Source organism: Pararge aegeria, chromosome 4 (assembly GCF_905163445.1).
Source record: "Pararge aegeria chromosome 4, ilParAegt1.1, whole genome shotgun sequence".
In the NCBI taxonomy this organism is placed as follows: Eukaryota; Metazoa; Arthropoda; class Insecta; order Lepidoptera; family Nymphalidae; genus Pararge; species Pararge aegeria.
In genome coordinates, this window is record NC_053183.1 from 7,039,224 (window position 1) to 7,054,514 (window position 15,291).

The following is a 15,291-nucleotide window of genomic DNA, read 5'->3' on the forward strand; positions in this document are numbered from 1 at the left end:
TTAGTATATAAAATGAATTGAGATTTATTTATTTATATAGAATTGGGAGAATTAATTTACAATAGCGTGTGATCATTTAAGGCACCGTTCGAAGTATGAGGAGCCGACGTAACCGCCTCGCATCGCTCGTTGTACGTGTTGTTCGAACAGTCGTCGGTTGCTTTGAAGTTCGTCGGCCGCTTCCTTGTTTAATGGGTCTTCGGGGTTTGGTTCCTGAAATTGAAAGGCATTATTTAATATCACGGTTATAGCTTCCCTTTTGGGGGGACTCGATTATTATAACTCTTTATTTGTACACCACATTATACAGAAAAAAAAGAAACATAAAAATAGAAGTAGAATACAAAAGGCGGCCTTATCGCTTAGTAGCTTCGATCCCCGGCACGCACCTTTAACTTTTCGGGGTTTAACTTAGGCCAGGGGTTCTTAACCTTTTTTAGATCGCGGTATACACACTCTACAAGTATAAAAAATAGTCACGGCGCCCGAGCTAACCTAGCTAGTACAAATTGCTAAGTAGATAGGTACTGGTTAGATAGGCAAATAGCCAATAAATAAAGATCCATGTTATTAAAGTAGCCCATAAATGCGATGGATGAGCTTGGTGTTAAATTTTTCCAAGTTTGGGACAAGCGCTGCACAGATTATTTTTTGTTGAATTTTTTTTTGCCTCGCGGCGTACGTCTGTACTTTCTATGGCGCTCAGGTTAGGAAGCCCTGATTTAGGCAATTAAAAATTAACTTGCTTTAACTGTGAAGGAAAACATCGTGAGGAAACCAGCATGCCTGATATATTCATTAATCGTGATGTTCTGAAGGGCCTGTAATTGGTGGACTATGGCCTGAAACCATAACATTCTTTTCCGAGCTTTGTAGAGGACCGGGAATAGGAGGATGATGATGTCATACAGAAAAGTCCCCCGGTTATAAGCAGTTCTGAAATCGAATCACGAATCACGCTACATACCCGGATTCGATTTCACAACGTTTCAAGCTAAAACACGACTTAAAACTCAACGTTGCTGCTAAGCGCACATTTGAATTTACAATACATAAAATTTAATTTAAATTAGTAATCACCCAAAATGTTAACGTTTTTCTAAAAATTTTGCGTTTAAAGTATATTTGGTACTTTTTCTATCGAGAAAATCTTATTACACGGGTACAGCGGATAATCATTTGTCAGAAACACACTTTTTTCTCGCTGTGAAGATCTAATAATATATGTTGTTTCAACCTTTGATGCGAAAAATGCACGAACAGCGCGGCTATAAGTTAAAATTTGATCATGTGTACCAGGCGTTATTTTAATTACACACCCATAAGGATGGTATCCCGGCAGGGCCATTTTGGAGATTTATAATTTCTAAATTTTCTCTGGTCTGGTCTGGTCTGGTGGGTGGCTTCGTCCGTGGCCAGTTACCAGCGTACCAACAAAGACCTGCCACTAAATGATTTCCGGTGCGATATCGCATAGGAACCTATTAGGGGTATGAGTTTAAAATAACTTCCTTACCCTTACCATACGAGGAGTTATCCCATTACCATCTTAGACTGCATCATTGCTTACTTAGATGAGATTGCATTCAAGGGTAAAAACTTAGTATTTAGGGTATTTTCACTATTATTAATTATTATTATTATATGAGAGATATAGCCGCTTTCGCTGATTTTTATAATTGTAATTATAATTGATTTAATTGATAATTTCTTGTGCTTTTTGTCTTAATGATGTTTGTCCAGTCTATTCTTAAACTGATTTAGTAATACTGTTGTCACTACATTCTCAGGCAAGGCATTCCACACGTGTATAACTCGCTATTGCTGACAAAGTGCCCAGCCTTAAGGATTAGATGAAAACCAAGTTTGAGACCATAGCCTCTTAGTCTACTAATAAAATACTGTTTCGTAAAAATTATACTAACCAAGAATAAATACTGCAATCCATAAACTATTGAGTTGACTGTGAGCACTGGTTTCCAGTCTTCTCGTAGTATATTTAGGCAAACATTGCCTTCCAAGTCTATATTTGGGTGGTACACTGCTGTTTCACATTTAACTTTGGGTGGTTCATGGGGATAGTTTGGACCTACCTGAAAGTTACACACACTCACATTTTTATAAGATTAAGGGTCAGTATCAATACACAAAGACAGCAGCATCATAATAAATTGTAGCCGGTCGACGTGACACCACGGACCAGGTGAACCTGAGCCGCAAGCAGAAGAAGAAGATCAATACACAAGATTAATTATTATCTGGTCTGGTCTGGTATGCTGGGAGCCTTCAGCCATGGCTAGTCACCACTCTACCAACAAAGACATGCCACTAAGCATTTTGGAGATCCGGTACAATTTTGCATACAAACCAATTAGTGGATATGCTGTTTTCACAACTAGGGCAGGGATTTCAGTCCAAAAATAGATTTTTATTTTACTTCCACATGTTTTCAATTAGTAAAATGGTATGCTAAGTAATCCTAATGAAACTGCGATAATTTTGACTAAAACTTGAATCTACACAGGAAAGTCAAAAGACTAACCAACTTGTGAACAACTTTCAATAGCTGTATCATTTTTTGGATCATTAATTTGATCTTGAATAATATATTTTCGGAGTCATTTATTGGTTGTGATGAGATATTATCATGCATACATCTGATGAGGAAATAGGAAAAGTGGTCACAGATTGCTTAGTTAGCTATATAGTTTTGAAACTATATTGTTAACCTTATTTATCATTACTCCTTTGATCTATAATATTGATTGTGGATCTGTAAAGGTGTTATAACTTGTAAAACAAACATATTATATGGAATTTCAGGCTTAGAAAAATATTACTATTGTTATATTAGAAAGAGGATGTAGTAGGATGTGTTTTAATATTTATATCTTATAGCTTGTCAAATAAGGTATTTCAAAATAAGTTTGCAGTCTCAATAAGCTATTTATGATAATTAAAATAGGATATACCTTAAAACTAAATACAAATCTTCCTCCTTTATAAAAACCTTCATCTGGGCATATGATCAGCTTGAAATTAAGTAAATCGTCTGGATCTGGAAACTCTGTGCTACATGTTTTAGGAAGATTCAATTCATTTAAATCTGGAAATAAGGGTTTCGAGTATATTATTTTTTTAAATGCCAAATAAATGTATACACGTTGTTGTAAAAATAATCAAAATATATTGAGAACTTATTTAGTAATAATTTCATAAATTACAAGCACTCGTAACTCTAAGAATTAAATTGATATCTTCTGAAATCAAACTTGAAATTATCGGTGGGTAATAGGTAATATTCGTTTTCTATTACCTTTTGTTATCCGCAATTGCGCTGCTGAAGCCTTTTTTTGTGAACCGCCTGCCCTACCTGAACCTTCTTCATCTTTTTTTTGTTGTTTTAACGAAAAAAGTTTAATCATTGTCCTAATTCAATCCAAAGAAATTAGAAATTGATTTCGACAGGATTTATTTTGACAGAGAGCTTAACTTTACTCTATGAGCTAAACTTCAAATTCAAACTTTAGGGTTGTAATAATATGTAAATGTAGAACACTAGTTTCAGCTTTCGTTTTTATATCGATTTGATTGCAGTTCGATGCGGTATTAAAAAGAAAACATGCTATGCACTGGGTAACTACTCAAACCAAGTACCAACAGAAAAGACAACTAGTTAAACCACTTTAAACGTTTCAAAACTTTTCTCGTTCCGATCCGTCATAAACGAATTAAGTATCAACACTATAAACTCAACTGCACCCCAACGAGGTGCCATAAGAAAAGGAAATGTAGCATTTAGAAATTTAAATCGGCTGAGTTAGCCCAAAAAAAAAGTACGGAAAAGAATGTTTGGAACACCATAATTAATAAAATTTGATAAATCCCATGGTTCTCACATTTGCAAAAAGTACTCAAAGATTAAGTTCACAATTATTGGATGATTGCAATTGCACAGGAAAACCTCATGAGGAAACCTGCATGCCTGAGAGTACTCTATAATGATGTTCTCAAAGGCGTATGAAGTCCACCAATCCACTGGGCCAGCGAGGTGGACTACGGCCAAAGCCCATCTCATTGTGGGAGGAGACCCGTGCCCTGTAGTGGGACGGTCATGGCTCGATATGATGATTGAGAAGTTAAATAACTTGACGGTAGTCTATGAAATTAAATATCGATATTAGTACAACCCTAAACTTTGACGTTTTAACAAATTTTTTACGTTTGTAGTTTTTGCGTTACTCTTTGGTTTGTAGTTTTGGTAGTCTATGGTGCCAAATACGGTGAAATACGGCTTCGAAGTATTTTGGAACTTAGGGAAATGATGCATAATTGAAATGTACCTATTGCATTAATCTTGCATATGGAAAGATTTCAGCTGAGGACCAACTTTATGATCTAGTTCTTATGTAAGCTAAGACAAACACGTCCACAGTGTACAGTTTAAAATGGCAAGTGAAGATGTAATTGAATTGGGCTCCTCTGACGATGAAGCTGAGCCTGTACCAAAGAAGGTATAGCAATAGCTTCATTATTATAGTTTTAATAAGTTAAAATAAGTGTGATGCTACTACCCCTAGAGATTTATGCATAAGCCCTATACTTCTGGGCATCAAACAAGCAGATCTTTCTTATAATTACAAAGACCCAGCTTAGCACTGCTTACTAGTTCTGCTATACTGTTGCAAATCAAATGTAATCCAAATATAAAGTGTCAGTGCTTTGTGATCGGTAACTTAAATTATTGTTAACTTAAAACTGAAGCCTAGATGATTAAGTTAAAACTTAATCATCTAGGTTAACAAAAAGAAAGGTTTTTTGTTTGTTTGTATCAAATGGACTGAAACTATTATTGACCATTATTAACTATTTTTTTACCAAAAGAAAGGAAAACGTAGGCAAATATTTATTTAAAATAAAAAATTAGAGATCCCTAAGAAAATTGCAGCCATCATCATCACCTTAATAACCCATTACCAGCCCACTACAGAGCACAGGTCTCCTCCCTCAATGTAAAGGGGTTAAGGCTGTCCAGTCCACCACACTGGCCCAGTGCAGATTGGTTAACTAAGCAAAGGCTGCCTGACACTGACAAAATTTTGCTTATAAAATTCATTAATTGGTGTGTTCTGAGAAATTTTTTTACTATAAAAATTGTGTGATTGAAGTTATCATTAATACCAAAAAAAACCATTACCACAGTTAAGCAACAATAGCAGCTAATGCATGTTCTAAATTTAAATAAGATTGCCATTGGAAGATGTTTTTTATTATAAAATCGATTGTGATGTAACTTGATAGTTACATAGCTGTTACTTTTTTTTTGATCAATTTCCGCTGAGAAACTTATGCTGATAAAATAATATACAATTTTAGAAGTAAAATATTTGGCAGTATGACTATAGTTCCATTTCTCGTAATATTGTTTCTCACTAACCAAATATGTCCCAAAAAGCGGCAGCAGCTGATGAATCTGCTCAAATGCTTAAGGGCCGTAAATATGCCGTTATTTGTAATGATTTTGAATATTTGATTATTTTTTGCAGCGCTTGCATTTTAGATTCTGGTCCCATGGTATTTGAATATAATTTTTTTTATTAAAATTGTGTCCTAAAAATTGGTCTTGATGTCTGTTGACCCAAGAGCTGGTGGTTATTTAGCCCAATGGCTAAGTTTAGCAATTCAAACTTTATTGCACACACATTTTATGAAAATAAACACAAAACACCTAGAAAAATCCTATTATAATGTTAAGGATTACTTAAACGATAAAAAAGCTTGGGTGTGAATTGATCTAGCTTCATAGCTTAATATAAATTTACTGTGAGATCGTGATAACAAAAAAGAAAAAATTACCTGGCTACGTTTGTTGTGGGTTTGGATTTAAGTTGGCAAACGAAGTCACCATTCCCTTACAATTATGTAAACAAATATGTATGTTCATAAGTGCCTGTGATAGGCCTACATGAATAAGTAATTTTGAATTTGAATTTATAATACAGAAGAAACAGAATAGAAAATGGGGCATGCAAAGGCAGTCTTATAGACGTAGACGAAGACATTGGTTTGCGCAGCATTTTTTTAATGCTAACTTAACTACTTGCTGACTATCTCTGTTTACCTATTTATTCAGAAAATGGTGTAAATGCAAGTTGCTTCTTTTATTAGACAGATGTTTTGTGCTTGACCACAATATCATCTGAAGGAAAGTGTCTCTGCCTGGAAGACACATATTTAGTCTTTGTAGTAACAACATTTTCACCAAACTTCATCAAATATTATTCAGCTATTATAGCATGAAATAACATTCTCTGGCACATAAATAAAATAGCCCTTATTTCAGAAAACAGATCATAAAATTTTCCCAGTTTCTGTATGCTTTTATGGCAAAGGCCTCCTCTGTCTGATGTCATTGGACCCTGTCTGTTGGTACTCTTGTCCATGAAGCACTCTGTGGTTGTTTGGTATAATCTTACTGCATTGGCCACTTTTATGTAAAAAATCATGCGAATTTCTTGCTATTTGCAAGAGCACCCTCTTACAGTAAATACAATTTTATATGTAAAATATTAGTGTAGTGTTTTCTTGTCTTCATTCTTTCTTACTTCTTCTGGGACTAAAAAATATCTATTATCATTTAATAAAGCTCATTTCATTTGATTACTACATCTCAGCATTCAGGGACAAGCCTGTCAGCTGACTGTCTTTGTCACAAGGAACTACAGGAGTATTTCTACAGAAGAGAGACAGGTTAAACAGGGAAACTGTTAAGGTAATAACAACTCAGCAAACTTAATTTACCATATTATATATTTATTTTCAGAAAAAACCCATGCTCAATGCTATGGTAGTTATACCAAAGAAACTACATGGCATTACTATAAAACCTAGTAAACCTGTGCCCCCTATCAATGTAGGAGGCTTAGCAAAACCAGTACTAATAAAACAGAGAGCTACTGCTATAGACCAAAGGAGATTAGTATCTACTACTACAATACCTTTTCTCAAAAGAGTGCAAAATACAATTGAAACAGTAACTCCTCCTATTCTCCAAAATCAGCTTTCAATTAATCCAGTAAGCCTTGTTAAAAGTTTACACAGAAGACAAGTTGTTGTGAAGAAAGTACCTAAACTCGATCAAAAGGTGAAAAAGGTTTCAAATGTGAAAATTGGATCAACACAGAAAAAGGAATCAAAATGCAATCCTTTGCCCTCATCTCTAACTATAACGCCTGTGAATAATAGAGACATTAAAATTCAGTCTTTAGAAAATGCTGGTACATCTGGTTTGCATAACAAACTTAGAATAGTTCCTCTAAAGAAAAATTTATCAGGAGAATTGACCACAGTTGAATTAGATGATGAGGATACATACGAAACTGGAACAGCTAGTCCTCAGTGGTACTTAAGACCTGAGGATCAAGCTAAACATGTTCAATCAGAAGGAAAAGATAATGATAAGGCAAGTATGGAAGTAGATAGTGTACCATCTATGGAAGATAAGAATAATAAGGAGCCAGACATAACAAAATATGTTGAAATCACCATAGAAGATAGCCCATTGAAGCCTGTAAATTCTAAGCACCCAGATATAGGTAAAGAACTCACTATTACTATAGAAGACAGTCCTGTCAAACCTGTTTCAAAACCTACAAGGAAGAATGAAAGTGATAATGAAATTAATGAAGTTGTTGAAGATAAACAAAGTAAAAAAAAGCTAGATTATCCAAAAGTATCTAAAAACAGTCAAGAAAATCATGTTGTTGAAATTGAAATAGATCTCTTCGACACAAGTTCTCTTGCTGAGAGTGAAAATAAAAGTGTACCTGCATTACCTCAGCATAAATGTACAACTGAAACTGAAAAATCCCATGAACCTACTGGAGAAGACAAAGTTACTAAAGGCAAAGAGATTGTTTCTGAAGATGATGAATTCCATCCAACTTATCAGAAGTTTATACAAATGTGCTTTCAACTTGAAAATACGGAAGATATGAAAAAAATTGTAGAAAAAAAAATTAAAGCTTACTACAGGCAATGTCCCAAAGAATATGTTGAATCTGAGGAATTCATCGATATGGTTTCCAGTAAAATAGTCACAATGAAGGCTTCACCTGAGAAAATGTATTTATATATAAAGGATATTGTAGATGAATTAAATTTACAGAGAAAAATTACAAAATCATTGGTTTCAAGTATGAAAATGGTGGATTCGGATAAAGGTAAACTTTAACATAGACTTTTAAGTATTTAATAAACTAAATCATGTAGCTACATAGCTTAAATTCCGGTTTTATATGTACATTGATTATAAAACTGAGTTTTTTTCTTTTCTTTGAACATTTCCTGGATCTTCAGGTTATAGTTAAATTTTTTTTAGAGTTATATAGCATAATTCTTGAGTTGCTATTTAGCATAGATAGCAGATAGGAGTTTGTATGTAAAAATAAGTTATCAGAAGTAATATGTGGTTGAAGTGAAATGGAACTGCGGGTGTATCTATATTCTTGTATTGTCTTATTTCAGTGGATTCAGGGATCCTTTTGTAAAATGTTGAGATTTAAATTGTTCAATTTTGTTAAGATAAAAGTTTGGCGGTAGATTCGAGATGTTACAACTCTGTTACCCTGTCCTAAAATGCATGTGGAACTTGCTAGTTTCTTATTTCTTTATAGACATAATTGGTTGAATCTTGACTACAAGGATTTTGATTTACCTACTGTTACTTCAGTTAAATTATGTATACAATAGCATATGCACTATTTATGTGTGTGGGTGTTTAATACAATTTAATGTATCTTTCGCTGACTATTTAAAGTTCTGCAAACAAACAAGGTCATATAGTTTCATAATTTCTAAGTTCGTACATTCGTTGGTCGTTTTGTTCTGTAGCTTTCACATCCAAAATTAAATAGACATCTAGGAACAAATCTATCTCCACTGAACAAAGTAGTTGCCATGCAATGCCTGTCTTAAATATCTTCCTGTATAGGATCCATTCACATTTGCTACCTGCTACTAGGATGAAAATACAAATCTTACTTATAAACATTTTATAGGTGATGGTAAGTTTTACAATGTTTTCTCTGTAAGCAGGATTGTTTGGCAGATAATTTGTAATTTTGAATTGAAAGAAGAAGTCCAAGCATTGTGTGGCTATGCAACCGCTTTACAATATTTATTAACAAGGACCTAAGGGGGTATATAATATGTTCAGGAGATTGCTAATGCTTACTCAATATTTATGTTTTTCCCAGAGTCATCCGATGTCAAACATGTAGTATCTCAATGCGACAATAAGAAGCGAAGACAGATTCGGAAATTGGAAAAAACAATAAAGAAACTCCATAGAGCTATACAAAAGCTTGAAGAACAAGAAGTGGATTTTGATGATGACGAGGATTCAGTTTATTTGCTCACAGAAAGGTATACTGCCCTAATTACGTGTTATAGATTTAAACACAATTTCAAGCCAATTTGCATTATGGACATTATTAATAAGATTTTAAAAATACTTTAGATATAAGGAACGAATGGTTCGCGTCCATGCGAAGTTCTGCCAACTTACTAACACAAAAATGCCATCCGAGCCTCGTTTACACATAGAAGCGAGACCAGGACGACCAGCTGGCCCTGCCAAGAAGCTAGAAAAATGGATTAATAGAAAAGTCTCAATAGGAACCCCTTTGCCATTTCCTGACTTTCATGATGTACTTCGTTGTGTTCGAGATGCCAACGAAGAGGAGAAATTGTGTTGGAATGAAGTTGATATTATGGAAGAAGGTAAACAATAATTAGTATTACATACTTATTTTTTTAAGTTTATTGGATATAACCTGTTAACAAAATCGTTGATTTTTTACTTTAGCACGAGATTTGTTCACAAGATGTGGTAAAAAACTCCAAAGACGTCGACAAGAAAATGAATGGCGAATAGCTGCTTCAAGAATTACTTCGGAGGTGGATCCTGCGTTAGATAACTCTGATTTAAAAAAGAAATTAGATGATAACAAAACAATAGCAGCTAAAAAAGAAACAGAACTTTTTAATAAGTAAGTTACTAATGTAAAAATATCAAAGTTATTTAGTTAATACCTTTTATTATCCTACAAGTTAGCTCTTGATTGCAAATTTTCAGTTTTAGAGTATGGTAGTTATATTCCAAATCTGTTGCTACATTGTACCGGAACGCTTAATCGCTTGGCTGCACGTCTTTGATGGGACGGTTGTAACTCAGCCACAGCTGAAGTTTTCCACCAGACCATACATTATGCACGGAGATAATTCAGAAATAATACATATTTCCCGTGCCGAGGATCCATCCCGGGACAACCCACTGAGAAGACGGGATGCATATAGTTGTAATTTTAATGTCTTCATATTTTTATTTCACTTTCAGATATGTTGACAGACAAAATTTGTTAAAACTTGAAGCTGTTGAAATTGGTGATAAAGAAGCCGAAGAGTCACCACTGGAGAGTGAAGAAGACGACGTCATTGAAAATGATAATAGTTTGGAAAACAAACAAAATAGAAAGCAAAGGCTTAAAAGACTTCTTCAAGAAAAGAGTAAAAAAGAGGATGATAAAGAAAATATCGCAAGAGAAGATCCTGATGAAAAAGAAAAAGAAAACAATAATGAAACAGATGGCGAGAAACCTAAAGAGAATGATCAAGAAAAAAACGTCAATGGCATAGAAACGACTGACGATAAATCTGATGATGTTGTATTGTTCGCCGAATCATCGCCGAATGAGGCTCAGAAATTTAAAGAAAAAGATAAAGAGATTGACAATACTAAAGAAAATAAAAAAGATGAAAATGACGATAGTGATGCTTATAAAGTAGAGTCTGATATAGACGAGTTACATCTCTTGCAAAAATTACATTCAGAAAATGAAGTCAATTCTTCATCACTTGAGAGTTCTGATTCGGATACACCAATAGCAATATCTGACACACTAGAATCAGACAGCGAGGCAGAAAATGAGGGAAAACCATATGATGTAATAAGCATCGAAAACTCCAGTTACTCTGAATCCGAGATGATTATTGACGGATCATCGAAAGAGAGCGATACAAACTCTATTAGCAAATATAAATTTGATAAGTTAGTGACTGCAAGTATTGAAATTGAGTACTCCTCAACTGGATTAGAAGAAACCAATAAAGAAGCACCAGCGGCAAAAAATACTGCAGTAAAACAGGTCGAAGAAAATATTTTCCTTGCATCATCTGATGAGGAAGCTAAAGATAACGCTGATAATATGGAAATTGAGGACACGTGTATAAATTTGAAAGATGATAACATATCCATTACGGAAACAACAATCCATGGAGGAACGGTTGAAGACGGAAATTTATCCAATGACGAAAGAATTATTACAGAAAACAATAATGCATTAGAGACACTTGAAGGAAATCCTAGTAGTGAAGAAAACGATGTTAATGAAATCAAAGAAGATAGTAACGAATGTACTGAAAGTATGGACATTACTGAATCTAGCAATGAACCAAGTGAAGCAACTATAGATTTCTCCGAAAGTGCTTCACAAATCAAAGTTCATACAGAAGAGAATAAGATTAATGATCAATTAGCCACAACCGTGACTAATATTCGTAAAACTATTATGGAAATTTAGTAACGTAAGTAATATAATTATAGGTTAGGTTCTAAATGTATGAGTAATGTGGTGTTGTTGGACAATCGACTTTATATAAGGTGAAGTTAAGTGCAATTATTGTCGAGACTTAGAAATTAGGATTTTTTCATTGTTTTTTATTGACCTTTGATGTACAATGAATGTTAAAGCTTTATTTGCTACAATCCGCGATAACCAGGCCAATCTCTGTTTGCAATTTATAATTTAAATTATACACCACACCACACATCTCATTTTGTTAATCATGTTTTTGATAGTGGACATAACGTAGTAAGTTTACGGTGTCTTTACGGCACTTTGCATACAAGGACAACATTTTATAAAAGTTTAGCACCTATGCTGATTTACTGATACATACAAAGCGGCGATTGGCGGTACCAAAGCATAATGCAAGGTCGCATATTAAGAATAAGCTAACTTTCAGGCCTAGAATCGCTAGATCAGGTCAGATCTGGGCAGATCCAACAAATTGGTTGGAATTTGCTTTGCTGGCTTGGATATTTTTCGACACTCTGCCCCATGTTTCAAAAAAGAAGTCAAAAAACTTAAAATGAAATGACTCGCGATGTTTTCCTTCACCGTTGAAGCAAGTGATGTTTTAATTGACGCACATAACTTAGAAAAGTTAGAGGAGCGTGCTGGGATTCGAACTCGTCCCCCCGAATGTGAAGTCGAAGTCCTAACTACTTTGCTATCACCGCTATATTATTTGGTAATGCATGAAATTATTGGAATGGGAGATCTGAATTCCTGAACGTCCAAATAAATGTATGATCTCACCGTTATTTAAATAGTTAAGTGGTGCAAAAAGGGGTTTTAATAAGACTAATTTGTAAAATTTTTACTTAGAAGTTATTCTAAATCCCTTCCAAGGATAAATTCGAATTTGTGGTTTGAATAAAAAATTAAAGGAATAACAAATTGCTTGCCGGTTTTTCACGGATTATAGCAAATTAAGCTTAATGAAAGAAAGATAACCAATTCGATTTTTTTTTATTACAAATATGCTAAAATCACAGGCAAAAATTTTATCTACTGATTTTGATTGTTTCTCTTTCCAGTTTATTACATTAAATATGCGTGGTATTAGATACCGGGTGAATAGTAGATAAGTATATTGGGAAATACATCACAATTTGCCTTAAATGGTTAATCCGATTTGTGTAAATAGATAATATTAAAATAATTTTATAGCTGAGGCGACTAGACTTATATTTATTCTATCCAGATTTATTTAGATTCTAAAGTAAATAGGTTATTAAAAACTTATTTTTTTAATTAGATCTATGGATTCATACGTGAAAAAACTACAATAGCACCACTTAAGGTTCGCACAAGGAGTAGTGTGAAATTTTGCATTCTTAAACAACAACTTTTAATCCATCGTTTCATTTATAATCCGTCAAATTCCGACTTTTTACCGTTGGTGACGATGAAAAAGAAATCTAAATCTAGAAGGGAATATAAAAATTTACGTACATAGGAGATAAACGCGTTTTAATGTTACTCTTAATACGAATTATAAAGCTAGAACGGTTTTTTTTTTTCAATATGCTCTTCTCCAAAACTAGCTGGATTCGAAAAATCTTTTCTGTATATATTTCTCAAGGAAAGCTTTTTAACTTAATGCTACGACCTTTATGCCCGTTTTATTTCAACCTAGGAATCGCTTTAATCGAAAGCCTAGTGATTTAGGTGATTTCTAGAGAGAAAAAACGTTTCACAAACTCATAAGTGATGTCTCACGACGTAAAGCGACGTTTTAAGTTTCGACACCGATTCGGTAACTCGGTACTCGTAAACTGACACTTGACAGATGAAAAGATATAAATTCGGTTTTTGGAAAAAATTTAATATATGATAATACAAACACAAAATACCACCAAGTGGCAACAACCATAGACAAGTTAGGTTTTATTAGTTGCCTAGTGCAAAACGATTGGTGCAAGGCAAATGTATGCCTAGTCATCTTCATTACTAGGAATAATATACTGAGTAATTGTAAGTGAAGGGAAAAATCTTGTGATTGTCATTTCTTGAGTTTGTTATCAACTTAGTACATAATATAAATACAAAAATCTACAGTACCGAAAGTACCCCTATTGGAAGAATCGAATTATGTATACGAACTATGATTATATGACTTAAGTTAGTAGGGCCGGTAGAAGTAAGAGGGAATGAAGGAAGGCTACTTTTAATCTTCGTTCTGATGATTTTGGATTAGATTGATTTTGGACTTTAATTTTTACAGTAAATCGTTCTCGCTAAAGATTGCTTTTTTTTTCTTCTCTTTTTAAAAAATCCGTTTTATTTATTGATAACCAACTGACAGTTATTATGAGTATTATTTTATTTATATTAGACTAGCCTTTTCTGGCGACTTTTTCCTCATGAATTTCTTAAAAAGAATTTTTAACTAATTATTCTTCATCTAGCTCTTATATCACGTTATCGACGAATAACGACTTGTTATTTTGGTTTTGGAATATTTTTAACGACTAAGCGGCTGCCATAAGCTACTCAATGGGAAAATTCAAAAACATTCAAACCAAGCTCCATTGATGTATTATATAGATTAAAAAATACATATACATACATTTAATAATAGTAATAAAGTACTAATATATATGTCCAGCGCAGCTTATCGTACAAATTTCGTTTCTCTATTAGATGATCAAATGTACGAGCAAATAAGCGCCAGACGTCGTTGTTTTGCTTTAAAAAAAAGTTTGAAAAATATTTTAAAATTAAACCTTGAACTTTGTACAATATGTTTGTACATGTGTTATATGAATTGTAAGGTATATCATTACAATAAAATGAGTTGTTTAAATAAACAAATTGCGAAAAAAAAAACTGAGATGCCTTGCAGATGTGTAACATCAAAACTATTATGTATACAAAATATGCATGAAAGGATAGTACTAATATGTAGAGAATAAATTTGTCATTATCCAAAACAATATATCCAGAATTTTTATAAAGATAAAAATAAAAGGGAAGCTTGCATGGTTGGGCGACTTGCTCACTGCAAATCCCCCCACCAACAAGCAGTCTGGCATTAGATATTTCATCACCATCATTATCATCTCAACCTCGGTTTGGCCATGGTCTTTTATAAGGATTCCCAAGCGCTATGCTTTTGTGACGCTTGCATCCAGCGACTCTGTTATCTCTTTTTATGTCGTCTGCCCACCTTCATATTTCATATAAAAAACCCTGAAAACATTTAAGTAATAAAATAAAATAAAATATTTAATGTGGTATAGGTGAATATAAAGTGTGTGTGTGTGTGTGTACTACATTACAGTATAAATAACTACATGCTTATCGCCAAACATCTAACTCTTAATGTGTATTTATTAGTATACAAAATAAGACAGTTGAATACCTGTATCATTTATAATATTTTTAATAAATTAAAACAATTTACCCAAAGTAAATTGAAATCAATTTGTTTGTTTTGCAAAACATTTTATCAAAGATGATTTTAGCGGAGACTTTTGTGACTTCAATCCGAGACAAGGTATACAATCATCTTCATCTCTCAAGCCACAGTAAATATATAAGCTAAAGCAAACTAGACCTGGTTGATAAAATGATAACCTACATTTTATTATTTTTATGG

General features: G+C 33.5%; 2 protein-coding genes across 2 annotated transcripts; one reads left to right on the forward strand and one right to left on the reverse strand.

The window, feature by feature from the left end:
• LOC120637853 (NEDD8-conjugating enzyme Ubc12) lies at nt 1-3,514 on the reverse strand. Its single transcript, XM_039909889.1, has 4 exons — nt 3,317-3,514; nt 2,973-3,106; nt 1,926-2,093; nt 1-213 (listed from the first exon to the last, which is right to left on the reverse strand). Exons 1-4 carry the CDS (start codon nt 3,423-3,425, stop codon nt 73-75), a joined length of 552 nt encoding a protein of 183 aa, XP_039765823.1. The 5' UTR covers nt 3,426-3,514; the 3' UTR covers nt 1-72.
• A 765-nt stretch (nt 3,515-4,279) lies between these two features.
• Nucleotides 4,280-12,863, forward strand: LOC120637705 (uncharacterized protein MG328). The gene is made up of 6 exons (XM_039909661.1): nt 4,280-4,514; nt 6,824-8,222; nt 9,258-9,426; nt 9,521-9,783; nt 9,869-10,052; nt 10,400-12,863. The coding sequence occupies exons 1-6, from the start codon at nt 4,449-4,451 to the stop codon at nt 11,640-11,642; spliced, it is 3,324 nt and encodes a 1,107-aa protein (XP_039765595.1). The 5' UTR covers nt 4,280-4,448; the 3' UTR covers nt 11,643-12,863.
• The last annotated feature ends 2,428 nt before the right edge of the window (nt 12,864-15,291 follow it).

What these genes read in the sequence shown, in the direction of transcription:
- LOC120637853 (XM_039909889.1), bottom strand. Translation starts at nt 3,425, where the DNA reads ATGATTAAACTTTTTTCGTTAAAACAACAAAAAAAAGATGAAGAAGGT. An exon ending in GCAATTGCGGATAACAAAAG is followed by an intron (nt 3,107 to 3,316) that starts GTAATAGAAAAC and finishes CCTTATTTCCAG; the next exon opens with ATTTAAATGAATTGAATCTT. An exon ending in GATTGCAGTATTTATTCTTG is followed by an intron (nt 214 to 1,925) that starts GTTAGTATAATT and finishes TTTCAATTTCAG; the next exon opens with GAACCAAACCCCGAAGACCC.
- LOC120637705 (XM_039909661.1), top strand. Translation starts at nt 4,449, where the DNA reads ATGGCAAGTGAAGATGTAATTGAATTGGGCTCCTCTGACGATGAAGCT. An exon ending in AATGGTGGATTCGGATAAAG is followed by an intron (nt 8,223 to 9,257) that starts GTAAACTTTAAC and finishes TGTTTTTCCCAG; the next exon opens with AGTCATCCGATGTCAAACAT. An exon ending in GTTTATTTGCTCACAGAAAG is followed by an intron (nt 9,427 to 9,520) that starts GTATACTGCCCT and finishes AAAATACTTTAG; the next exon opens with ATATAAGGAACGAATGGTTC.